The 27,414-nt window shown below is 46.3% G+C and overlaps 1 protein-coding gene and 1 pseudogene across 1 annotated transcript; both read left to right on the forward strand.

Moving 5' to 3' along the window:
* Nucleotides 1-591: 591 nt before the first annotated feature.
* Nucleotides 592-27,150, forward strand: TRIM14 (tripartite motif containing 14). The gene is made up of 6 exons (XM_037004112.2): nt 592-1,008; nt 2,837-2,932; nt 12,580-12,813; nt 15,724-15,886; nt 20,945-21,037; nt 23,462-27,150. The coding sequence occupies exons 1-6, from the start codon at nt 793-795 to the stop codon at nt 23,995-23,997; spliced, it is 1,338 nt and encodes a 445-aa protein (XP_036860007.1). The 5' UTR covers nt 592-792; the 3' UTR covers nt 23,998-27,150.
* On the forward strand, nt 16,251-20,935 carry LOC118969630 (small ribosomal subunit protein eS1 pseudogene; annotated as a pseudogene).
* Nucleotides 27,151-27,414: the final 264 nt, after the last annotated feature.

The following is a 27,414-nucleotide window of genomic DNA, read 5'->3' on the forward strand; positions in this document are numbered from 1 at the left end:
TAAGACAGACTTGGTCCCTGCTTTCCGAATTTTCAGTCATGGTTTGAGGGAAGGGATTACCCAGGATAAGGGAAGTGCAGGCTCTTCTGGGAGGAGAAGCAAGGAAGGCTTCTTGGAGGAGGTGATATTTAGGCAGAAACGTGAAGGATAAATAGGAGTAAGCAGGACAAAGGGCATTTGGGGAAAAGTGTTCCAAGCGGAGAAAACTGCCTCTTTCCTGTTCTAGACACAAAGGACGGAGCATAGACAAGCAGGAATCAAGGGCATTAAGAGCCAAGGGCCTTGTAGGTGGGAGCTGAGAATTTTTCTTTCCAACTTTATTTAGGTATGAATGACAAGTAAAATTTGTCAAATTCTCTCTTAGGGAAACGGCAAGAGAGTTGGGAGAGTGAAAAGTGTAGGTAACACACACCATGCAGAAGGGCCACAGGGCTGCAGTTTTCTGAGCTCGAGAGGACTAGCGTCACAAAGCGAGGAAGCCCACCTCCTCTCAGCCCATTCCAGCGAGTCCGCTTTTCTGCTGTGGCCTCCTGCAGGCCAGACACGGGGCTGGCTAGACCAGGCCCGGGCCCTCAGCGCCGGCTGAAAACTGCTGGGGCAGGTGGGGCGGGAGATCTCTCTAGAGCGCCGGAGGCTGCGGGGGCTGCGGGGGTGCCGCTACCGCCCGCCGGCGGCACCCAGCCACCCTCCCATTCCGCCGCTGGGACGGCCTAGGGTCGCCCCGCCCCGCCGCCTGGGTTTCGATTCTCCTCTCTCACCCTGCGCTGCGGCCGCGCGGGGCTGTGGGGATGAATGGCGGGCGCAGCGGCGCAAAGCGGGATTCCTCGGGGGCCGGACCCCGCGAAGCCCGAGGACGCGTGCGGCTGGCGCTGCCCGGAGCACCGCGACCGCGCGGCCGAGCTCTACTGTCGCCTCTGCCGCCGCTGCGTGTGCGCGCTTTGCCCGGTGCTGGGCGCGCACCGCGGCCACCCGATCAGCTTGGCGGTGGAGGAGGCGGCGCACGTGCAGGTGGGGACGCGGCGGCGCGCGTGCGGAGCGTGGGGGCGAGCCTGCGCTACGGGCGGGCCCCTCTGCCAGTGCCCGGGTAGGGCCTGGAAGCCAAGTGGCCCAGAGGTCATCCAGGCGGGCGACCCGTTGTTCCGAACGAGAAACTGAGGCCCAAGGAAAGTCAAAGGCGAGCTAAGGCCATCAGTTAAGATTCAGAAAAGATGGGTTTGGGAGTGAGAACTAGGGCGCCCCAGCTGGTACCCAGGTAACATTGCTCTCCGCCGTGGCGGGTGCACCACACTGCCTTTGGGCTGGAAGAAAGATTTTAATAAAGATGAAAATCCTTTCCTATTAGAAAGCAGACTTGTAGCCCCATAAAGCCACACAAACGCTACAGCTTCTCTCTCCTGCTGTTCACAGAGAGGGGCTGTGGACTGCTGACTGCCCTGGGAGCAGCCTCCAAGTCACTTCTGCCTACCCGGCTCCGCCCTTTCCCCTCCACAAGCTCCCATTCCGTGCTCTTAAGGGCCTCATGGGAACTGTGACAGCCATTTTATTGATAAGGAAAGGAAGGCTCTGGTGGCAGAGGCAGGCCTTGGACCCAGGACTTCACCAACTGCACTGTCCCCAAACTAGCCTGTTCTCACCCTAGAGCCCTCACTCATGCTTAATCTTAACAGGCGCCTTGGCCTGTAGACTCTCCTTTCAGCCTGTGGCTGGCTTTTTCTGTGGCTCTAGTCACAGAGCCTCTCTGGGGTGGTCAGGCCCACCTCCCTCTGACAGATGCTCATTCTACCACATCCACCTTCAAGAAGTCTCCCATAATTAATGACCTTTCCTTGTCATGGCACGACTTACCACCATCACACTGTGACAACCTTGGGGTTCCAGGTTGAGAATGAGCCCCCCAGCTGGTTGAGTCCTGGGTTCAAGGCCTGCTTCTGTCTCCAAGGCCTTCCTTTTCTTATCTATAAAATTGGTGATAATAGTTCTTCAAAAGGCTGCGTTTCAGAGATACAGCTTGTGGGAGTCATGAGAGCCTTTGAGAGGTAGGGCATTCCAGATACCCACCTACCTGTGTGTACCTGTTTTGCATCCACACACCCATCCATTCACCTGTTTATCTGCTATCCATTCACCAAACATCGATTCAGCACATGCCTTATGCCTTGAGTCAAGGAATAGATCAGTTCATCCCTAAGCTCAAGGACTTACCTGGGTGGTGGGGGGAGAACAGTGACAACTCAGTGATAAGTATTGTAATTGGTGAGCTAGGGACAAGGCAGTGTGAACCAGGGACCAGAAGCCTGGGAAGCCCTCTTGGAGGAGCACCGTTGGAACTGCTCTTGAAGGATGAGTAGGATTTCACCAGGTGCCCGGGCAGGAGAAGCACGCTTTGACTGGAGGGCATGGACACCAAGAGTCTGGTTTGTCCTTGGTTGAGATAGACTTGAAAGCTTAGAAATCAACAGGGCTGAGCATGTAATGGGTTCTCAGTTACTATTCACTCTGTAAGGGAATTCTCTTCCCCTGTCCCTAAACTGCTTGCCTTGTGGTCCTATTTGGGGGGCTGGGAAGGCAGGTCATAAGCAGGACTGTCCTAGAGAAAGTTGGAAGAGAGCCTTAAGGTTTGAAGAACATCTGCTGTGGGCTTCCGAGGAATGGAGGGACCCTGCTTCCTGCCGACTGCCGACTTGTCCCGTGGCTTTGGGCGGGTCACCTTAGCTTCTGAGTCTAAGATACCTCAGCTGAAACCAAATACAGAGATGAGAGGAGATGACCTCCGGGGTGCCTTCTTTTCTCAAAAGTTACAGTATTCAGACTTTTTTCCTAACTCCTTCACGTACAGAAACTCACCCAGGAATGTTTAAAGCAGTTGGCAACCAAGAAGCAACAGCAAGTTGGCAACATAACGCAGATAGAAGATGCTACTGAGAAGCTCAAGGCAAGTGGGCATTTGTCTTTATCCTAGGAGCCAAGGGGAAATAAAGACCAGCCTCATGGGCAGATCGGGTTTGGCAGGCCCTGGGGCTTCTGTAATTTGGGGGACTCTTTTTGAGGCGAAGAACACATAGTGACTGAAGTAGGGCCAACATCATAAAGGGAGGGGTCTGAGGCTTCTGTTCCATTAGTTCTGTGGTGACCCCACCTCTGCCCAGCAGCCTCATCCTGCCCCAGAAGGCCTCCAAAATGGAGTGACAGCCTTTCCTCCCACCATCACCAAGGCCTTTCTCTTGAGCGTAGTCCTCCACCCCCTGCATCCCAGACCACCTTAAACAGAGCAAAATACAGCATAGGGAGCATTCAGATAGCACTTTCGGTTTCACTGCTGAGTTGCAAAAAAGAAAATGGAGCATAAAGATATTGGATAAATACATACTTTCTTCAGTTTCTGAAGAATGATGAAAGAAGGCTTCTTTCATAATGATGTTTATTTAAGTGGATTCTTTTGTGGGTTTTAAATGGGAAGTGAGGGCTGATGTTATTGTGATCTGCCATTTTGACTGAAAGGTTGTTGGATCTTTAGGGGCCTTTTGTGTGAACTCAGCTGACCCCTTCCCCTCTCAGTGTCAACCACCCCGCGCCCGATTCTTGAAGTGGGGAATGGGGTAGGATGCTGTCCCAAGGCCTGTCCCACTGAGGGCTCTATCAACCCCGGGCTGACCACCAACAGTCAGGCAGGGAGACCAGCTCTGACCCGGGAGTAGCTGGCACCCAGGTCTTCTTGAGGCAAGGCCCTCAGCAGAGTGGAGATGCCGAGGCCCAGGCCAGGCCACAGAATTGGCCCTCTGTTGACCCTTACACTTTCTGTAAGGTGACTACGTGTCAGGAGTTTGCTGGGGACAGTTGTGGTTTACAACTATAGCCCTGGCTTAATTATTAATAGTGTCCCTCATGTCTTGAAGAGCAGGTCTCTGGGCTCAGACAAATACATCTGTTCAAAAGGATTTGGAAACTGAAAGTTGGCACACCCAAAGGGCTGGGGGCAGTGCTTTGGGCTGGTCAGCCAGAGGAACAAAGCCCTGGCTCAGGTTCCCCATCTGCAGATTAGGTTTGGGGGCCCCCAAGGGAATAGTGGGGACCCCATAGTTAGGGCCCATGTGGAGAGTCTAAGGAGGCAGGTTTCAGCTTAATCTAAGGAATGGTTTTCTTTTAACCTCCTTCCCAGTTTTTGAATTTTTATTTTGAATAATTATAGACTCACAGGAAGTTGCAAAGGTACTACAGAGAATTTTGGGGATCATTCACCTAGTTTGCCCAAGAGTTACATCTTAACAGAACTACAGTACAATATCAAAACTAGAGGAGCAACAGCATGTATATATAGTTCTGTGTCAGTTTATCACACGTGTAGATACAGATAACCAGCACTGCAGTAAAAACAAAGTAACTATTGCATCACCACCAATATCCATCTCATGCTACATCTTTATAGTGAACCCAACTATCTGGAGAAGGTGATCTTCTCCACCTAATAATCCCTAACCCCCTGCAATCACTAATTTGTTCTCTGTCTCTCTAATTACAGCATTTGAAAATGCCATAAAAATGGAATCATATAGTATGTGATCTGAGATTTTTTTTCACCTCAACATAATGCCCTTGAGATCCATCTAAGTTGTATCAATAGTTCTTTCCTTTATATTGCTGAATAATATTCCAGCAATCTAGTAGTGTAGATGTACCAAGTTTGTTTTCAACCTTTCACCTATTTTAGGACATTTTAGCAGTTTCTTGTTCCGGGCTATTATAAATAAACTGTCTTGAACAATTGTGTACAGGCTCTGTCTGGACCTTAGTTTTCACTTTTCTGGGATAAATGCCAAGTGCTAGTCCTGGGTCATATGGCACTTACATGTTAAGTTTTTTAAGAAACTGCCAAGCTATTTTCCATTTTCCACCCAGAAGCAATGTCTGAGAGATCCAGTGTCTCTCCGTCCTTGCCAACATTTCATACTTTCACAAGTTTGTGTTTTAGTCATGCTGATGGGTGTGTAGTGATATCTCATTGTCACCTTCATTTGTATTTCTCCAGTAGGCTAGTGAGTTGAATATCTTCCCAGGTGCTTATTTGCCATTTGTACATCCTCTTTGGTGAAAGGTCTTCTCCTGTCTTTTACCATTTCCAGATTGGATTGTTTCTTACTGTTGAGTTTTGAGAGTTGGCTCTATGGAGGGTTTTTTTGGTCAGATCTGTGGTTTGTGAGTATTTTCTCTCAGTCGGTAGCCTGTCTTTTAATCATGTTAGCAAGGTCTTTTGTAGAGTGCAAGTTTTTAATTGGAAGAAGTCCCATTGATTGATTTTTTTTCTTTCAGGGATTGTGTTCTTGGTGTCATGTCTAAGGACTCTTTGCCTAACCCTGTGTCCCAAAGATTTCCTTGTTTTTTTTTCCTGTAAGTTTTATAATTTTACACTTTATTTTTAGGTCCATGATTCATTTTGAGCTAATTTTTTATGTATAAGGTGTGAAGTTTAGCTTGGGTTCTTTTTTGTTTGTTATGGATACCCAACTACTCCAACACCATTTCTTGAAAAGACTATGCTTTCTCAATTGAACTGCTTCTGTCACAAATCGGTTGGCCAAATTTGTATGGGGCTATTTCTGTGTTCACTATACTATTTCCATTGATCTGTGAGGCTATCCCTCTACCAGTATCAAACAGTCTTGATAGTATTGCTGAGAGTAAGTCTTCAAATAACTGATGCCCCCCACTTTATTCTTCTCTTTCAAGATTATCTTAGTTATTCCAGTTGCTTTGCCTTTCCATTTCTAAATTTTAGAATGATCTCGTCTATATCTATATCTACTTTGTTGGGATTTTGATAGAAATTTGTTAAGCCTGTATATCAAATTGGAGAGAATTGACATCTTTATTATGTTATCTTCTAATCCATTAACATGGTATATCCCTTCATTTATTAGGTCTTTTTCTTTTGTCAGCATTTTATAGTTCTTGGCATATAAATCCTTCAGTGGCCCTCAGAAAATAATGTAAAAAAGTGGAATTAGTGGTCAGCATTGTAAAGCTAAGAGGTATTTGTATAAAACTTGAGATGAAGAAAAGTAGGAAATGTGGCTTTCCTATGCCTACATTCCCAAATGGGAGCTGTTGGAGTTGAGCCCTCACACTCCCACAAAGAGGGCACATGCTCCCCAGATCTGTGAGACCCCACCTGTGCATTTTCCTCACCATGTTACCAGCCTGGCTCCTGTGGACATTGACATTTCACTTACTGGTCAAGAAACAGATTTTTTAAATTCTGGCCATAACTTTGCCACTTCAGGCCAACCACTCTTCACATTTTGAGATTTTTTTCCAGTATATGTATTCATGTAGTTTGAGACATATTCTATATGTATATACGTAATTCTAATATATCCCCACCCTGGAGGTGAGATGTGTGATCGTCATTTGTATCACTACCTTGTCTTCAGTAGGTATCCTCCATGGTGTTGCATATGCCCTGGGTTGTGAGAGTGCTCCTTCCGAGCACTGTGGCATGAGCATCTTGCCAGAGCAGCAGAGTCTTGAGTTTCAGCAATTCCAGACCCATTTTTATATGGATTTTTCAGTTTTGAGGTTCCATGAGCTCCAACTCCAAGCCTTCGACTATAAGCCTGTTTGGTTTCTTTGGTTTGCCGTGACTGTCCTTTTGCCCATGACCCTGGATGGATGACAAGATTCCTTGCCCCTTCCCCAGGCCAGTGGTTGAGTTTTTCTGGTGCCTTGCTCATGAATGCAGGAGTTCTCTGTGAATCTGGCTCGATACAGATGGCCCCCTTCCCACTTCCAGCTGGAACGATGCCAGATGTCTGGCATGCCCTCCTGCATGACCCAGGCCCCAGCGTGGCATGGCTCTCACACACGTCTGCCACCCTCCCAGGGCAGTCAGTTCAGCTCCTGTCCACAGCTCTGATAGTTTGGGGCCCCAAGGATTTCCTTGTTTGTTTGATTATGGGTTGGCTTGTTTATTTTGAACTTGGTCATACAGTTTTTATATTTGCTCATTTTATCAGCATTTCCATGTGTTTAAAGTGCAAAGAAGGATTTTCTATGTCCATTCCTTCTCTGTTATTGACCAAAACTATATGCCATTTTATATATGGGAATTTTGTTGTTGTTTAAGATTATGACAGTTCCATGTGTCATTAAAAGTTCTTTATCAATGTCAGTATTAGAGTCTGTGTTTTTCATCACATGGATCAGCCAAGACCCATTAAGACATTTTCCTTTTTCACTGAGGTAAAATAACACTGCAGTGGACATTTTTGGCACCTTGGTTTATTTCCTTTGGGACACACATCTAGAAGTGACTCAGGAGGTGCCGACATTTGTAAGGGTTCTGCATCTGCTGAGACGTGGCCGGGTTACTTTGTGGCAGGAAGTCTGGGACAACCATGCTGGTCTGTGCTTACACAAAGGCGATACTGCGGGAAAGGCCATTTGCCTAAAAATTAATCCATAAAACAGCTTTGTAAACAAATTAAAACCAGTAAAGTTCATACACGGTTCAAAGTCCACTGTTCAGAAGCCAATAACCAGGCCCGACCTACCACACCTTTACTGAGAACAATCAAGGACAACTTGCTCTTTAATCCCCAACCAGTACCCATTAAATGATTTTCTCTGATATCCTTGTTAATAGTTTATTTGCTTCCCCACATGGCCTTTCAGGGAGCCAATACATGTAGGTACAGGGAAAATTCAACTTTAGCTTGCCACTCTTAACCTTTTACTCAAACTGGGCTGAGGTGATAATATAGCGGAGTGGTTAGGTTCTCTCTGAATCTTCTGAATTTTCTGTAGTGAGCTTTTGATACTTTTATAAGTAAAGAATATTAAGAATATACATATAACTATATTTATGTAAAGGTGTATGTGTGTGTGTATAAATATATATATTTAAGGTTAGTTGCTGACTATTGAATCCAGACCTGGGTTGGGATTTAGAATGTGCATAGGCTGTCAGAACTGAAAGGCCCTCGGAGATGGGGGTGCCCTGGAAGAGGAAGTAACTTAATACTGGTCCCATAGGAAGGCAGAGCTGGATCTGGGGCCACAAATGTATCCATCAGAGTCCACCCAGGAAGACAGAAACCACTCTTGAGAGTTTCAGACAGAGAGGATGAATGCAGGAAATGGTGACACAGCCTAGAGGAGGTGGAGACAGCCAGAGGGTGGCGGGGCAGTTAGCACCAGCAGGAAGTACCTTCACCCCAGGTTTGCCCGTACAAAGGGAGAAAGTGACATTAGCCGAGAGCAGGGGCCAGGACTCCCTAGGCAGGTGCTGGAACCAGAGCAGACCTGTCCTTTGAGAGCTGGAGGGTGGAGGGGACTCAGGGATGCAGCCACTCATGGAGAACACTGCCTGGTGGGGAGGGGCTGCTCCTCTTCCCTTTGCCCTCTGACCTCCCTCTAGTTCCTCCTTCCAGTGTCCAAACCCTGCCTAAAGGAGGACCCTGGAAATTCAGCCTGCAGGAGTCAGTCCCTCTGCCTACAGAGCAGAGCAGGGGAAGAGCAGGAAATGGGCCTAAGGCATGTAGGCCTGGACTGGCCCCCGGAGGAGTGAACCACATGACCCCATGGGGTCAGGGGACCAGCAACATGACATAAATCAGCCTTTGCCAGACTGGGAATGGGAAGAGGAGGACTCAGCAGGCTGTGCTGTTAACCTGGACAATGCCACCATCTCTACCACCCGTGCAGCACATGGCCACACCTCCACCTCCCACAGGCCATGCCATGTAGCAGAGTCATCAGGGCCATAGCCAGCGTGGCCTGGCTGGGGTTGGAGAGCACACCTCCCTGCCTAGGTGGATGCCCCTCAGAGGCACCCATGGAAGCATTGTCCGAAGCAGGCTGTATGCAAAATCCCTCACTCCCCCATGACCAGGACTTCTTTGCTGCTCAATTTCTGTCTCTCCCACAGTCCAGAGACCCTTCTCAGTTGGACTTTCAGGGCCTCACCTAGCCCCAGCCCACCCACTCCACCTCAATCTGGGATCCAGTTTCACTTTGAACCAATGCAGCACAAACCAGACAGCATACTGCCTTCTTTCATTGCCAGAATTTGCCCTCTCTCGTTTAACCATATTGCATCAGCCTCATCTGCTGACACCTTGAGTTTTTTTGTGGATCTTGTCAGCCATTCCTGTGCTGAGAGTTATAACAATGTGGAGTGTCATTAAGCTTCTTTTGTATATTCTTGTATACAGAGTGTATCTGTAGAAACTGGTTGGAACATAGCTTGATTGGAAGGAGGTATTTGCCTTCTTGGTTTCTATAGAGAGGTTCTCCATTTACATACATTGCCTCAAAAATTGTTTATAAACCAAGGGTTTGGAATACATTTTATTTCCTTCATATGGTCATTCAGTAAAATAATATTTGTGGCCAGGTTCACTGACCCATGGAAACCATGTTGTCAGTGTAGGCTAATTCCCAGGCTAAACCAAAGCCTGTTTAATCTTACGGCGGTGTAAGCTAGCCTTAGAACCTAACCACTGCCGGGAACACTGTATGGGAAACAGACACTTCAGGAGCTCATCCCCCAGGTCCTGCCAAACCTTGCACCCCTGCTGTGCGTGGTACCACAGTGGAGCTGCCCACCGCCCTGCTTGCCTGGGTCCCAGGGGCCATTTGGCCATGTGGGCCACACAGATGTTTGGGCTGAGGAGAGAGGCTGGCCTATGTTTGTATTTTTTTCCAAATGATTTTCTGTTTTATTTTTTATTTGTACTAGTAATTCATGAACACATGCTCATTTTTGAAAACTTAAACAATAGTGTATCAGAATATATTGCAGTACTACTGTATGGAAAGTATGGAGTGAGAGCTGTTCACCATTCGCGGAGTCCCGCACCTCTCCCCAAACGTGACCGCAGCCAACGGACATGCTCAGCGCTCTGCAGACACACAGGCGCAGCACCCAGGCTTCCTCCACTGTCCTCAAGCACAGCGCTCCTCTGAAACCCTCCATGTGCCGAAATGGGGGAAGTAGAGGGCATCCCCACTTTCTAAGATTCATCTTAGGCCACTTGGCTTTTTCGAAAGACCTACCTTAGTACAGAAATAGCTTTTTTTTTGTAAAATCAAAAATCCTTGGACTTCTTTCAGTTAGTGAAAACAGGCCACTAACGTAGGTCTTTTATAAAAGTGAAGTGGTAGAAAGCGAACTTCCAGAAACTGGAGGATGAGGATGGATTCAAACATAATTTTTGTTTTGTTGTCTTTTACATAGATGGGATCATCCCTGTATATTCTGCAACTTCCTTTTTTTCACTTGGTGTCTTGGAGAGCTTTCCATTCCAAGACATCTAGATCCACTGCATTCTTGAATGTGTACATGTGTGTTAAGATATGCATAACATATAAAAGTTACCATTTTAACCATGTTTAAATGTGCAACTCAGTAGCACAAATTATATTCACAATTTTGTGCAACCATTGCCACTATTTCCAAAACCTTTTCATTACCCCAAACACAACCTCTGTAACCATTAAGCAATTACTTCCCCTTTGCCTTGTGCCAGCCCCTGGTAACCTCTAATCTACTTCCTGTCTCTGTGAATCACCCTGTTTTAGATATTTTATGTAAGTGGAATCATACAGTGTTTGTCCTTTTGTATCTGGCTTATTTCATTTCATAATGTCTTCAAGGTTCATCCGTGTTGTAACGTGTCAGAACGCTGCATTCTTTTTAGTCACTATATATCGTTTCATTGTATGAACACAGCATACACAGTTCCCATATTGAAAATATTTCCCAGCTTTTCTCTATGACCAACAATGCTTTAGTGAGCATATTGGCACACAGATCTTCACATACATGTGAAAACACTTACCAGCAATTCAAGAATTGCTGCATCAAAGGATATATGCATTTAACATTTTGATATTGTCACATTGCCCTCTAAAAATGCAGTCTCAGTAGACACACCACCTGCAGTGTTATGTCAGTGCCCATTCTACGCACCCTCACAGACCTTGGTATTATCTGTCAGTTCAAATTCTTCCAATCTGATGGCCAAAAAATATTTTCAGGTTATATAGCTCATTTTCTTGATTGTTTGGGAGGCTGGACACCTCTTCATACATTTATTGGCACTTGCGTATCTTTGGGTCATTTTTTAATTGGATGATTTTTTTTTTTTTACTTTATATTATGAGAGTAAACCTGTGTAGTTTGTTACCTGTTGCCGAACCTGCCATGGCTGTCTTAGCTCTCTGAGTTTTGGGTTCCTCCTATAGAGCCTTCCATTCCCAAATTTTTAAAAATAAAAGTATTTTATATTTCATCCTAATAGATTGATTATTTGGGTTTTTAAAAATGTATAGTGCTTTATTCTATTTAGAATTTCTTTTTTGTTTGTTTACCTTTCATTGTGGAAAATCTCAAGTATACACACATATTTAGAAGCAAATCCTAGACATTTCATTTCATTTATAAGTTTCAGCGTATTTTCTCTACAAAGACTCATTTAAAAAAATATATCACCATAGTATCATCATCACACCTATGAAAATTAACAGTAGCTCCTATATATTAACATATATGTAATCATTTGTCACATCCCCAGTTGTCTTATAAATGTCACATTTTATTTCCTTGCTTGAATTCAGAGTGAAATAAAGTTTTCAAAATGCAGTTGGTTGATGTATTTCTTAAGTTGATGGTAAATAATTTGTTACTCTGTTTTCTATATGTGCTCTAAATTGGATCTTTTATATTTAGAGGCTTGAAGAGATGCATATTTGCATTTTTTGGCAAGATTACTTCATAGGTGGGGTGTTGTCTGAATTTATTTTTATATATGGCATAAGATAAGAATCTAACTTGAAAATTTTTTTCAAGCACATGTTTAATTGCATGTTGTACCAGTATTACTTATTGAATAGTTCATACTTTCCTCCCAATAATTTGAAATGCCCCCATTATCATATATATATTTTTTTGGGGGGGGTCATTTCTAAAGAATTTATTTTATGCTCTTGTTTTCCTTTTTGGTTTATGCCTAAGCCTCACAGTTTTAAATCCTTTGGCTTTACAGTTTGCTTTGGTATTTAATTAAGGCAGCTTGTCCCTCACTGATCTTTTTAAAGCAGTTTTTGGCATTTCTTGTGTTTATGCTCCCCCATGATAATTATATTTGTTTAATCTCTATATTAAGACTTTAGTATTACATTGAATTTATGACTAATTTGGAAACAAACAGCATCTTTATAGTAATAAATCTTCCCAGCCAGCAATATGGCTTTTTCTTCCAGAGTTGTTAGGTTTTTTTAAATGTCTATCAGTACAATTTTATACTTTTCTTTATCTAGGTCTTTACAGTTTTTGCTATGTTTATTCCTAGATATTTTGCAATTTTCTCCTGCCATTTTAAAAAGGATCTTTATTTTTCCTTGCATTTTCCATTTGGTTATAGCCGGTACTTAGGAAAACTTGAGTGTTTATAAGTTGATCTTGTACCTGCCTCGCCACCTTGCTGAACTCACTTTTTAGAAGCTATAATACTTTTTTTCATGTTGATTACTCTGGATTTCCTGGTTGGCCATCACATTGTCTGAAACTGGTTTTCCTTTTAGGCTCATGCAGAGGCAAGTAAAACCTGGCTGATGGGAAAATTCACTGAACTCAGATTACTACTTGATGAAGAGGAAGCAGTGGCCAAGAAATTCATTGATAAAAATGCACAGCTTGCCCTCCAGGTGTACAGGGAGCAAATGGATTCTTGTGGGGAGCAAATCGACGTCATAAATGATCTCTCCAGCAAGGTCTCAAGTATCAGCCAGGAGTCTGATCCTGTACAGCTGCTGCAGGTAATGCCGGGTTTCTGTTCTCACCCCGGACAGCTGACATCATCTTGGTTACCGTGGCACTGAACCTGGTATTTACACACTGAGTAAATACACAGAGAATTACCTTGTCAGCATGTAGACTTTCTTACCCTTCACTCTGGAGGTCAGAAAATATACATTAGGAAGATAATATATATCTTGGACTAATTAATAACATTAATAGCCACCATTTTTGAGGGCTTCTCTGTTCTAAGCATTTTATATATCTTAGCTCTAATATTTACTAGAACTCTGCAGAGTGGATTTTCTCACCCCATTTTATGAATGAGAAATTAAGGCCCAAGAGGTGAAATGACTCATCCAAGGTCACATGGCTGGTAGTTGGCAGAGCTGCAATCAGAACTCTGGTCTGTCTGACTCTTAAAGTCACATAGTGCCATTGCCCGGCCTTCTGCCTGTACAGTGTTCACGGAGACACTCCTCCTGGAAACAGGTATCTTTTTGCTTACTGAGCAGACTTTCAGCTAAGAGCTGAGTCACAGCTGCTCAAAAGGGGAAGAAGGATGGTACTCCTCTGCTCCGCTGGAGGCTATTACCGTATACTGAGGGGGAGTCTAAGAAATAGCCCCTATGCTGTTCATTATGTGAAAGCATGTTGTTGAGTGAGGTGAGTGTTCTGCACCAGGCCCCTGCTTGACTTTAAGAGCTCATGGCAGGGGATATATGCTCAGAAATAGTTATTTACAGCACAGCCCAAGCAAACCAGCAAAAAATGTGTCCAAAAAGGGTCCAGCTCTGTATGGGAGATCAGGGGAGACTTCTAGGAGGAGGTGACAATAGAGCTGGGTGTGGGAGGATGAGGAGGAGTTCATGGGTATATACAGAGGGACAGAGCAGAGAGGACATCCCAGGCAGAAAGGAACCATGTGCACATGACAGTTTGCCAGGCTAGGGAAGTACCAGGGTTCAGCCTGGCTGGAGGCAGAGCAGGGGTACAAGGGAGGGGGTTGGGGGACATGCAGCTGGATGGGGGGGCCAGGGTTAGTTGATGAAGGGCCTTATGTACCTGGCCATGAAGTTTAGACTTCATCCTATAAAGAGATGGGAGCCAGGGGAGTGTTTTGAACCGAGGAACAACATAGTCATTTTAAGGCTTTAGAAAGGTCACTTTGGTGATAGGGTTGAGGAGGGGCTGAGGAGGCCAGGACTAGGCTGGAAGGGAAGTTGGAAGGAGACCCAGCATCCAGGAGAGAGTGGCCTGGACCAGTGAAGGGGCATGGGGATGGGGAACAGCTGGGAGGTTTGAGAGATGCAACAGGATTGCTGTTTGGAAGTAGGAAGAGTCTAAGATGCTCAGTTTCTGGCTTGAAAGATGGGTGGCCAGGGAGCTGTTCTTTGAGTCTGCAAAGGTGAGAAGCAGGTATGCTTGTTTTTTTTGATTCACGTTTTCCATCGTAAATATTTACCAAGAACCAATTGCGTGTGAGGCTCTATGCTAGGTGCCAGAGTTTGGGATTACCAGGTGGTGGCATTTGTCCTTCATTCCCCTTCCCAGTCCCACCCCACCTGTTGCCCTCTGGGCCACCCTTCTGACACCCTGAAGCTGCTCCCTGTCCTCCCTGCTGGTGCTCTGACTTCCTGGCCAGCTCTCCTCCAGCCTCCGGGGGGGGGACATTAGCCCTGGTTACCCACAAATTACCCTCCTTCCCACCAAAAGGAGGATGGACTCTAGACCCACAGCCCTCGTAGGCTTGGAGACAATCCCACAGCCTCCTCCCGAGGTCCAGGCCTCCTGATAGGCCTGCCTCTGCCTGACAGCTGAGTGCCAGGCCACCCTCCCCACTGAGGCATCCATCCGCCCACCATGTCCTGGGCAGCACTGCCCACTAGCCAGGGCCTGCTCACTTAAGGAAATCTGCAATCTTCTAACTCCTTGCCCAGGACGCCCCTCACAAAGTGCCAGCAGGGTTCTTACTGGCAAACGAGAATCTGCTGTAACTGTTTTAAGCAAGAAGGGAGTTTATAAAAGAGCACGAGGCAGCTCACCAGATTTCCGGGGGGGCCCGAAAGTCAGGAGAAAGACTGGCAACAGGGGCGTCTGAGCTGCAGCACAGATGTGCTCCAGTGTAGACCTGACTCCGGCTCCGCTGGGCCAGATGTCACAACTCACACTGCTGACGCAGGGCCCCAGCCCCTGGGGCCCCCAGCAACACTGTCCCCAGGAGCTCCTTGCTGCCGTCACTACCTCACCCTCACTTCCATATCCCAGTCTTAGATGAGAGGTGCCCTGTCACATGCCGCCACCACACAACAAGGGGGCTGGGACAGAGTTTTCTAGTTCTCCTTAGCAAAGCCACCAACACAGGAAGGATTTCTAAAGGATGATGTGCAGGGAAAACCAGGATAGGTCCCCGCTGTGGTGGGGGCACATCTTCTGCCAGGGCACCAGCTCAGCATTCAGGGAATCAGGCTTTCCTCTTGGGACGTGATTCCCTGCTCCGTCCCTTGGACATGCTCAGGGGATCCTTCCCCAGGAACACTGGCTTCTCCCTCTTGTCGTCCTCCTGTACCTCAGGTAAACCCTTATCACAGTATCTATGAAGCTTCAGGGCCCCTGGCGAGGTGGTGAGCAACTTAAGAGCCCGGGCAGTCAGCCTTCCTCCCTCTGCGCCTAGTGCCTTGCACGGAGTAGACCCCAGGGAGCGTGGGACGGGGAAGGAATAGACTGCGCCAGCACCGAAACGGGACTGCCACGTGTCTTTCCACCCCCGGAGCCTGCTGCCTGGTCTGTCTGGGGCTCGGTCCTGGGGACACAGCTGGGGCTGGGGGCACGTGCCAGGGCAGCGGGGCTGGGGCTGTTCCTGGGTGTTGCGGTGGAGTGGGGACGTTGCCAGCGGCTGCCGGCGCCCCTGACCCTGCATGCCCTTGCAGCAGTACACGGCAGTGAAGCAGGAGATGGAGCGGCAGATGAGCCTGGGGGAGCTCTGCCACCCCGTGGTCCCCTCCTTTGAGCCCGTCAAGAGCTTCTTTAAGGGATTTGTGGAAGCCATGCAGAGCGTGTTAGAGACACCACTGGACGTTCACCTGAAGGAAAGTAAGTCATTGTGTGACCAACCTGGTGTCCTTAACTCCCCTGGGGGCCCTTAGCCCAGAGCCACTCTGTCACATCTCTCCCACACAGAGGCCCTCTGCTAGGTGCACAAGGGCTCCTTGGCCTAGGCCACACCTGCCCTTCTGAGTTCCCCTCCTGAGACCACATCCTGTCTCCCACAGCCTTACTGATCTGCCTCCACCTCCAACTCACTCCCAGGGGTCTGACACACTGCAGGAACAGACGCATAGAAAACTTAGATGCTTTACCTGAAATGGGCTCCCAGCTGAACATTCTCAGTAATTAGCTTGACTTTTCTAAATGCAACTTCCTCATTCTGCAGGTCAGCAACGCTCACTTCAAAAAGATGACCCGTGAGGCCATCAGAAGCAATTGTGTTTCCTTGCTCTGGGCTCCCAGCTGGAATGGCCAATTCCTCCACCTCCCCTCCCTCTGCCTGGCTAGGTCCCACCTTCCCTGCAGGGCCGGCACAGCTCTGCTCACCTGGGAAGCCTCTCCACCCCACACCAGTCTCACTGTCTCTCCTGGCCAGCTCCCCTTCCAGGCCCTGCCCCAGCCTCTGCCTTTGGGTGTTTGTGAGCTGAATACATATGTAGACCCCCTCCCTGCCTCTCATAAATGCCTAGAGAGCAAGAACCACTTTGGATCCTGCTCTGAGGTCCTTATGGGGCCCGGCACAAAGCAGATGCTCAGAAATACCTTTATTCATTCATTTACTGGTTTATTTCTACTATTATGGTTCATTCAGGACATTTATTGAGCCCTTATAATAAGCCAGGCACACACAGCAGGGTCCAAAATGAAGGTCTTGCCTTTGTGGCTCTCAGTCCTTTGGGGGAAAAGAAACAGCAAATATAAATGAATATATGTCAGCAATAAGTACTCTGAAGATAAATAAAGCAGCGTAAGGAGAAAAGAGGGTACCAAGAGAAGGAACTGTTTTATATGGGGAAGAGGGAAAGCATCTCTGAGGAGGGGACATGTGAGCTGACTTGAAGGAAGCCTTCTGCAAGCTCTGCAGCTCTATAGTTACAGAGAACATAGCAGGTACACGCATGGATTCTGAAGCCAGATGTCCAGGTTCCTATCCTAAGTCCATCACTTCCTAACCCTGCCATTTCAGGCAAAGCATCTAAGTTTTCTATGTCTCTGTTTCTACATCTAAAAATGGAGATAATAGAGCCCCCTTTCATAGGGTTTTTGTAGGATTAAATGCATTATTACATGTAAAGTACTTAGAATGGTGCTCATGTATAAGTGCTATGTAAGCATTGGCTGTTATTGTTGCTGCTTTTGTTACAACTGTGGTAAATGTCTTCTAGGCAGAGGGGAAAGCAAGTGCAAAGGTCCCAAGGCACAAGCAAGAGTGAGTTTGGCATGTTAAAGGGACAGCAAAGGAGCCAACAGGAGTAGATGTGGTTGGGAGGAGGGAGGAAAAGAGAGAGTGAGAGATACGAAGTTGACTTCAAGAATTTGGGCCTGAGCAACTGGGAGAAGGAAGTTGTCATTTTCTGAGATGGGAAAGATCATTTAAAATTGGAGGGGATGGCCCTTTTGGATCTCTGGGCAGCACCCTGGTGGTTTGCAAGAACAAATGTCTGACAAAAGGTGGCAAAAGAGAAGCCAAGAAGAAAGTGGTTGGTCCATTTTCTAAGATAGATTGGTATGATGGGAAAGCACCAGCTGTGTTCAATGTCAAAACTTCTAGGGAAACACTATTCGAGAGAACCCAAGGAAACACAATTGCTTCTGATGGCCTCATGGGTCATCTTTTTGAAGTGAGCCTTGCTGACCTGCAGAATGAGGAAGTTGCATTTAGAAAAGTCAAGCTAATTACTGAGAATGTTCAGGGTAAAAACTGCCTGACTCCCATAATGTGAACCTTACCCATGACAAAATGCTCCATGGTCAGAAAATGGCAGGGATGGAAGCTCATGTTGATGTCGAAACTATGGATGGTTATTTGCTTCATCTGTTCTATGACAGTTTTACTAAAAAATGCTACAGTCAGATTTGGAAGACCTCTTAACACTCAGCACCAACAGGTCTGCCCAGTCCAGAAGATGATGGAAAGAAATCCTGACCTGAGAGGTGTAGACAAATGGGCAATAAATTGATTCCAGACAGCACTGGAAGAGACATAGAAAAGGTTTACCAATCTATTTATCCACTCCATGATGTCTTTGCTAGAAAAGCAAAAATGCTGAAGGAGCCCAATTTTGAACTGGGAAACCTCATGGAGCTTCATGGAGAGGGTAGTAGTTCTGGGAAAGCTGCTGGGGATGAGATAGGTGCTAAAGTTGAGTGAGCTGATGGATATGAGCCACTAACCCAAGAAATCTGCTTAGATTGAGACTTTTAATAGTGACAGAAAGTAGCCTTAAAAAAAAATTGAAGGGAACAGTGTTTGGACCTGTCACGTTTGAGTTTGACCTCCTACATGATGATAGCAAATGGGCAGTTGGATCTATGATTCTAGAGTTCTAGGGAAAGGGAAGTGTTCACTAGCGAGGGATTTCCCACAGATCATCCAAAGGCCACTGTGATGGGCCCTTTGAGAAAATAACAGGGGCAAGAAGGAGAGACTTCCACCGGGTGGTCAGGGGAGGCAAGTCCAGGAGGTGGTCATTCCGGCTCAGACAGCTGGCAGGGAGGCTACATGGGCAGGGCCTGGGGGGAAGGCTCCAGGCAGAGGGAATGGCTCATGCCGAGGGCCTGAGATGGGGGAGACCTTGACAGATATTTGGCACAGAGAGGAGGCCAGAGTGACTTGGCACAGTGAGGGAGGGGAGAATGGTGGAAGTTGAAAGGCACCTTGTCAAATGGGGTCCTGCTGCATGGCACTACCTCTGTACACAGGAGAAAAAGAGAGGGACAGGGTGAGAGCAAGTGAGGCAGAAATGCTAGCAGCATCCACTGAGCACCCTCTGGGACAGAGAGAGAAGTGGGCCAGGCCCTGGCTAGTGAGCAGGCCGACTTCGTAAGGTGAGTAACAAACAGAGACAGTTAGAGGCCAGGGGAGCTCAGAGGAAGAAGAGAGTGAATCTGATGGGGAACCCAGAAACCTTCCTGGAGGAGCTGGCACTTGAGCTGGTCCTTAATGATTCACTGAGATTTTGAGAGTGGGAGAAAAACAGCAAAGACATTTCAGACTGAGACAAGAGAACACCAAAGAGGTTCAGGACACTGAAGTGTGCAGTGGGGCTGAGCAGAGGGTTTTTCCAAGGTAGATTGCTAAAGCAGCCTTTAAATCTTCCCTTTAAAAGGAAGTAGATGGTCTTCCCTTTACTCACAACTTCCACTGGAATTTTGGATACATAGTCCGACTGAAAAATTCTTTTTAAGATGTAATTATTGACAAGGAAAATCACAGGTCAGAATCGTAGCAGTCAATATATCTCAAGAATTAGAATAATAAATAGTCAAATATGGAAAAAAAGAAAAGACTCTCTTTGGAGTCAGCTCCAGGAAGCTTTGGGCTTGTCAGTATCCCCTGAGTGGGCACTAATGTCTCCCTAACCATCCTTGGCAAGAAGTTATTCAGATGGACTCAAAGTGCAGTCACCCACATTTATAGTCAGTGGTCCATTCCCAAGAACTGGCAGTGCATGCTAACAGCTAACACTTGCTCTGTGCCAAGCATTGTTCCAAGCGCTTTCTGTAGATTCTTCCAGTAACTCACCACGACCCTGTGAAGTAGGTGCCTTCAGTATCCGCATTTTACAGATGAGGAAGCTGCAGCTCAGAGAGGTTAATGGACTTGCCCTAGGCTACACAGCTGGTAGGTGGTAGAGGCAGAATTCAAACAGACTCTGGTCCCAGGCTGTGTATTCTGATCCCCTGGATTCTGCTTCCTCCCAGGCCATTACCCCTCACTCAGCTTCAGAGGAGGCCATCATTCTCATTAACACAGACAATACTGAGAGGTGCCGACTTCCAGGAAGGACCTAAGGAGATGGGGCTCTTGCAGCAGCACTGCCCTCCCAGTGGCCTGACACTGTGTATTTCAGACACTGCAGGCTCCACGGCGCTGAAACAGAATCCAGCATTTGCCCTGCAAGCTGCTGCTGCTTCATTCCCCTCCACTTTTCATTCCCCACTCCCGGTAACAGTTTAAGCCCTGGCACTTCGCCACTGCAGTCCTTCCTCAGCCCCTTTTCCATCCCTACTACCCCAGCTCAGGCCTGAGCCTCCTAGCAGGGCCTCTGACTCCACTCCCACCCCGTCCAGGCATTCCCCCACCTGAGAGAGCTTTGGAAATCCTTTGGCAGATGTCTCCCCCAGCTCAGACACCTTCCATGGCTGTCTCCCTCCATTCCATTCCTAGCACCTGCCCTTAATGTCTCTGCTCCCATTGCACCCTCCTGTTGGGAAAGCCTCCCATCCTTTTTGTCAGGGTGTCCAAATCTTCCTCATCCTTTAAAGTCCAGATGAGGGGCTTCTTTCTCCATGAAGTCCTTTCTGATTCCTCCAAGTCCCAGAGCCCTTTCACTTCTTTCCTCTGTGACCTGGAGTGCTCTCCGTCTTGGTGGTGGCTCAAGTGAGCCCACTTCTCACCTCACTTACCTGAGTGAGCTGTTGAAGACAGGGACCATGGCTTGGGTTTCCCCTGAACTCCCTCTCTCCTGAATGAGACCTGAACGTGACCTTTCTGAGAACTCAGCTTTAATTTCTTGTCCATCTTTATCCTGGAGTTTGCATTTCTGCCATGAGGTTACCCCCTCCTTAGCTGTTGAATACATCGCTGAATCTCACAAGTGTCCTTGAGCCTGCATTCTCTTTCCCCAGTTCCGGGCTCGCTCATGCTGGCCTGCCCTTGCTGAATTTGCTTTCGACCTTGGAAAGTGCATTTCTCCTTAGATCTGAGTGTTGTCCTTTGAGTATTCCTGTTGCTGTGGATTTGAATTTCCTGCTTAAATTTGCATGTGATTCTTGGGGAGAGATTATAGGAATCTCCAGTTCTGTAATATTTTAGTATGTTTGATAACTTGTGCTGCTGCATGAGCACCAGGCACTCATTTCTCATGTCATTTGTTACAGACATGAACTGCCAGCTCTTGGGCTCTTCCAGCACCAATCCAGTTTCCTTGTTGAGAACAAGCCCCTCACCTGAGCGATCACTCTTCTTAAAATGTAAGATTCCGAGAGCAGAAATGGGGAGAGGGTGGAGAGGATGAGGGTGCATGGGTGGGAGGGAGGCCCCCTGTTTTCTTCCTAAAAGATCTATCTTGGGTTTTTAAAATATTTATTAATAGTTTTTAAATACAGAAGTAATACATGAACATTGCAGAAAAATTAGAAAAGCAAAAAATTTTTAAAGAAAAGTCATTCATAAGTTACTCTCCCATAGTTAACTATACATGTAGTGCATGCTTATAGAAATTGCCTTTCCAGAGGTAAATGCTGTTAATATTTTGGCAGATATTTTTTCAGACATTTTAAAATCATATATGTGTAAAGTATTTTTAATGGAACATATTTAACAATATATTTAATAGTTTGAATAATTTTCAATAAATATAAATATCATAGTTATATTTAAAGGATGCACATACTCCATTGAATGAATATGCCATATTTAACCAATCTCACACTGTTGGAGAGGTAGGCTGCCTTACATTCTCATTTCTACAAAGTGCAGCAATGAACATCCATTCTTGTACGTATTTGTTGAATTAATGAGTAAGTGAATAGATACAACTTAGCTTAGTTTTGGATTGTTTTTTTAGGAATATTTTCTCAAAGTGGAATTTACTGGGCATGTGTTTCTTAAAGTAAACTTTGAAATATAACATACATAAAGGAAAGTGCAGAAAGCAAAGGGGTACAGCTCAATGACTTTTTTTTTTGCTATCATTAATCTACAATTTTATGAAGAACACTATGTTTACCAGACTCCCACCCTCACCAAGTCCCCCCACACACTCCACTACAGTCACTGTCCATCAGCGTACAGCTCAATGACTTTTTAAAAGTAAATAGACTATAACCTCCTTCAGACCAAAAAATGGAAATTTACAGCTCCCAGAAGCCTTCTTAATGTGGCCTCCTATTCGCTACCCCCAAGGGTAACCACTCTCCTGACTAAAACACTGTAGGTTAGTTTTGCCTGTTTGTGACCTTTATATAACTAGATCATTCAGACTATGTTCTTTTGCATCTTGCCTTCTGTCATGCAACACAATATTTATGAGATTTATCCACATTGTGTGTAACAGTGGTCTGTTCATTTTCACTGCTGTATAGAATTCCATTGTATGATTATAACACACTTTATACTATTGAAGGATATTTTGGATTGTTTCAATTTTTTGCCTATGGTGAATAATGTTGCAGTGAACACTGCTGTGCATGTCTTTTGATGCACATATGTATGCATTTCTGTTGGGTGTTACCCAGGAGTGGGAGAACAGGATGCCCTATAACCACTTCTGTGCAACATTGTCCTAGTTCTAGATGGTTCCTTGAGGCAACAAAAAGAAATGAAAACTATAAAGATTAGAAAAGAGAAAAAAATGATTATCCATAGGTGACATGATTATTTACAGATAAATTAGAATTACTAAATGAATTTAGAACAGCTGTTGGAGGTAATGTCAGTATATAAAATCAATTGTATTCTATATATTGGCAATAAACAATTAGAAAATTAAAATTTCAAAACATTTTCTGTAAAATTTTTTTGAACTAGGAATAAATCTAACAAAAAATATACAAAACTTCTCTACAGAAAACTCCAAAACATTTCTAAGAAAACTATTCGGCAGTATCTACTAAAGCTGAACATCCACATACCCTACAATCTAGACTTTTTTTTTTAACTTCATATCTACATATGTGGTGTAATGCAACAAGAACTATTATTGGGACTTTAAACCACTACCACCTTTCTGGAGGAGTTTGGCGTTATATAACAAGGACCTTAAAAACAGTCATCTGCACTGACCCAGCAATCCCTCTTTTAGGAATATATCCTAAAGAATTAATCAGAAACATAAAGATGTATGTATTGTTTTAAAAAAATTTTTAGGCCTAAATTTAAAAAAAGGTATAGTAAAATATAATACATTCATACATCATTAGGGTAGCCATTTAAATGCTCTTACAAAATCATATTATTTGATGTGGCACAAGTGTTCATAAATAATTTTTTTAAAGTAGATTACCTAAGAGCATGTATGGTATGATATCAATGTTAAGAAAAACTATAATGCGGCAAGTAAATTGTAAGGACATACACCCAAGTGTAAATAATAGTGACAAGATTTTCTGATTAAATTTTCAGAAACTGACAAAAAATTCCATGGTGCAAAATTCAAACAGTACAACAGGTGTAAAGTAAAATTTTATCTCCTTCCCGTGTCCCCCAGCCCTCTACAGTCCAGGTTAAAAGGGTGGCCTTCCATTTCTCCACGGGCGATTCCCGTGTTATCCCGTTTTTCACAGTGAGCTAGCCCGGGGAGCGCGGGCGGCGCGGGCGAGCCGGTCAGTTTCCCGGGGCGGGGCGCCGTGGAGGCCCCGCCCACCAGGTTGCCTTGGTGTCCCCGCCCTCCGCAGACGCGCGCACGCCTACGCTGGATCCCGACACGATGCACGCGCTCCTGCGGCTCTCGGCCGACCGCCTGACTGTGAGCCGCGGGCTGCTGGGTAGCTTTGGGCCCACGCCCGCGCTGCGTTTCGACAAGCTGTGGCAGGTGCTGGGCCGCGACTGCTTCGCTGCTGGCCGCCACTACTGGGAAGTGGACGTGCAGGAGGCGGGCGCCGGCTGGTGGGTGGGCGCGGCCTACGCCTCCCTGCGCCGTCGCGGGGCCTCCGCCGCCGCCCGCCTGGGCTGCAACCGACAGTCCTGGTGCCTCAAGCGGTACGACCTGGAGTACTGGGCCTTTCACGACGGCCACCGCAGCCGCCTGCGCCCCCGGGACGACCCCGACCGGCTCGGGGTCTTCCTGGATTACGAGGCTGGCGTCCTCGCCTTCTACGACGTGTCGGGCGGCATGAGCCACCTGCACACCTTCCGTGCTGCCTTCCAAGAGCCGCTCTACCCGGCGCTGCGACTCTGGGAGGGGGCCATCAGCATCCCCCGGCTGCCCTAGTGGCCGAGACCGCAGTGGCCGCCCGAGGCCCTCCACTGCTCTAGTCTCACCCGACACGGACATGACTGGTCTACTACCTACTCTCAGCACCTCTAGCCTTTCCCCACCAGTCATGCCTTGTGCTCTGAACGGTTCCTCTTCTAGGCCTGTTTCAAAATGTCCTTAACTCATGTCCACTGTTGCTGCTGTCTCACTGGACCTCCCTACCTACACCGGGGGACTTAATACAACATCTTTTTTAGTCCGGGTTCCTGACAGGACACACCCAGGTGGGCCCTAAGCAAGCCTCTTGACCGTGTTAAGAGTACATTAGCCTTAGCCTCCGGACCTCCCTCGTACAGAATGCAGAACGTCTGGCACATAGCAAGTGCACAATAGTGTGAGTGGGTCACCCAGCCCTGACTTCTTTAATGTTCCTTGGCCCTGCCTCCTCTCAGCTTGTCCATGTCACCTCCCTTCAGAACACTTGCAGGAGCCTTTTAACACCTCCTGGCCTAAACGCATTCTCAACTCTACAGCTAGTGATCTGCCTAAAACCTCACTTAAGCCCTTAGAATTATCCAGAGGTTCCCAAGTACTACAAGGAGAAAAAAACAAGCACTTTGTCTCAGCATTCAAGGCTTTTCTAATCTACCCCCAAATTAATCTTCACCTAGCTCCCTACTGCTTGCTTCAGAGACCCTCCACTCAGAACTGTGTCACATAGTTTCATCTCTGCAACCTTAGTTGTGTCCTCCCCCAGTAGTGCCTCATACATATAGGGAAGCCCATTTGCCTGTCTCAGTGGCCCCCTGGCTTAACGTGCCCCAGGAAGTTTCCCCATGCCACTAGAATCTATCACAGCCTAATCTAGGACCTGTCTTTCCCACATTGGAAGCCTAAGAGCAGCTGTGTCCTGCACAGTCCTCATCATGAAAGGTTCAGAAAGTCCCTTCCCTCCCAGGCAGTGAGTGAATGACCAGCAGCTGGCTATTACTGAATCACAGCACAGATCACCCAGCCTGATACTGCACGTTTGGGGAGACTAAGGTCCTGAGAGAAGGTTGCTTAGTCACCCACAATGATAAAAGGCTGGTCCACCCCTCAACCCTGAAGCAAGTGATTTACTTGCCCCGGGCCTGGCCCTTTAGGCTTACCTTTCAATGGGGGAGATTTTATTGCTCATTCATTTCTCAGGGGATGTTGGGAAGAAAGCAGGTGACTATTGCTAAGCAACCACAGGCAGTTTTCCCAACTGTCTTAGAACCAAAAGGAGATGAGCCATGAGTGGGGTTTGGGCAGCCAAGACATCCCCATGCTCCCCAGATCCAGGTGTTGCCAGAGAAATCCAGAGAGCCCCATTTTCTGAAAAGAAGTGACAAAAATAGAAAAAGCCAAGCCAGCAGGATCTCACATGGAGGACAGCTCCTCTAGCAGGAGAAAGGCGTCTTTCCTGTGTTTGTGCCTCCATTCAAAAGGTTCAGCACCCTGATTTGTCAAATTCCCTGAACAGTTTTGAAGTCACACTGTGTTAAAGTTATCTTCTTAGGTGCTTGACAGGAGGACAATGGTAGGGTGAGGAAAACGCAAAGCTGAATTCCCCATGGTTTTAACAGACTCAGTAGTTAGAAACATAGAAAACTACCTATTTCTAACAGTTTCTGACCTAAAAATGGCACTAGTAGGTGATGTAATGCGGTGATGTAATGCAAGTAAACACAAGACAAAAAGAACCTTAAATGTGCCTTTAGTTCTAAACAAATAATTAAAAACTCTAGCTGGATAGATGTCTAAGCACTGTACTTCAGCTAATCGTGAGAAAAGGTAAATTAATTCTACTGGGGATGGCCCTGAGCTGAATTCTGATACCACAGAACAGCTAAGTTCTGTGGCATTCCTGACAGAGGAAGATGGATAGACTTGATCCCACATCTCTATTTATCCCTTCAAACCAAGGCTTATTCCCAGATGCACAGCCCAAAAGCCAAGAAGTAATGGCCCCTTCAGTTTTCTTAGGCACTGTTCTAAAGCTTTACAACTACTAACTTATTTGACACATCATCCCTAGGAGGGAGAAGTTACCCAATTCTACACATGGCAAAACAGAGACACACAGTAACTTGTCAAGGTCACTCAGAGTGGTACTGGGGTCTGGGCTCATGCCCACCAGGCCACACCGTCCGGGTGAACGCCAGCTGGTCGCAGCCAGTGTCTGCTCACTGGCTCTTGTTGCACCCCTGATGTTTTGCTTTTGCCTGGTTACGGTGGGACTTGACTCTTACCTTTGTACTACCTTCCTTGGGCTCTGAGATGAGGTCTTACCCCCAGAGCGAGACTTGTTTTCAGAGTCTGAAATTCATGTATGACAGACAGAGCTGGACTATGAAGCACAAAAACTGGCTTTTGCCAAACACCTGCTCTCTGCCAACTCCTGCACTAGCCAGAGCACTGCAGTTGTGGCTCACCATCAGGTGACCACGGGCTTGTCCACTCACTTCTGTGTTCCGTGCAGTGGGGGTAGTGACCATGCCTGCCAGTGCTGGGGGGCTCAAATGAGCCAAAGGTTATGACCTGTCTTTTTTTTTTTTAAACTATAGTTGATATACAATCTTACGTTGGTTTCAAATATACAACACAAAGGTTCAAGTTACCCATATTATTAAGTCCCTCCCCCAGTACGGTTACTGTCAATGTAGTAAGATGTTACAGAATCACTGACTATATTCTCCATGCTGTACTACCATCTCCATGACCAACTTACATTGTGACTGTGAATTAATTGTGCCCCTTTATCCCCTTCACCCCCACCCCCTGACCTGCCCCAACCCTTCCCCCTTGGTAACCAGTAGTTCCTCTCAGTGTCTATGAGTCTACTATTTTATTAGCCTGTTTTTAAAATTGCAGAGTGCTATAGACATAGTGCTGAGACAACTGATAGTCCCAGCTGCCATCTGGCCCTAGCAAGAGCCTCCTTGAATACTCTAAACACTGAGTAAAGCTGCTTTGGAGTCCATGTCTATAAGGGTAATGATTACTTACCTTATTCTCTTTCAGATTTGAATTTGTAGAAATTTCTCAAATGACAGAGCAAATTGCTTACAGATATTTTTAAATGGCAGCAATTTTCTAATATGAGATTTGTTTTAATAAAATATAAATACTGTCCCTTTTAAATACTGTTCATGCTGCTTCCGATACATAGCTTCCAGGTCTGGATAGGGTCTTGCTCATCTCCTACCCGCTCCACCACTTTCCTGTGGTAGCAGCTGGTTCCTGTCCCTGCACAGTGATGGGGAGTTCACTACAGTTGAAGATAACTAAGTTCTTGCTTATATGGAAACAAACTCTGCCTCCCTGCTGTTCCTATTCCCAGATAGCATCATGCAGCTTTTGGCATCTTTGTGATTGTTCTTTAGCAATACTGAAACCATCTGTGGT

This window comes from Manis javanica, chromosome 2 (genome assembly GCF_040802235.1).
Source record: "Manis javanica isolate MJ-LG chromosome 2, MJ_LKY, whole genome shotgun sequence".
NCBI classification, from domain to species: domain Eukaryota; kingdom Metazoa; phylum Chordata; class Mammalia; order Pholidota; family Manidae; genus Manis; species Manis javanica.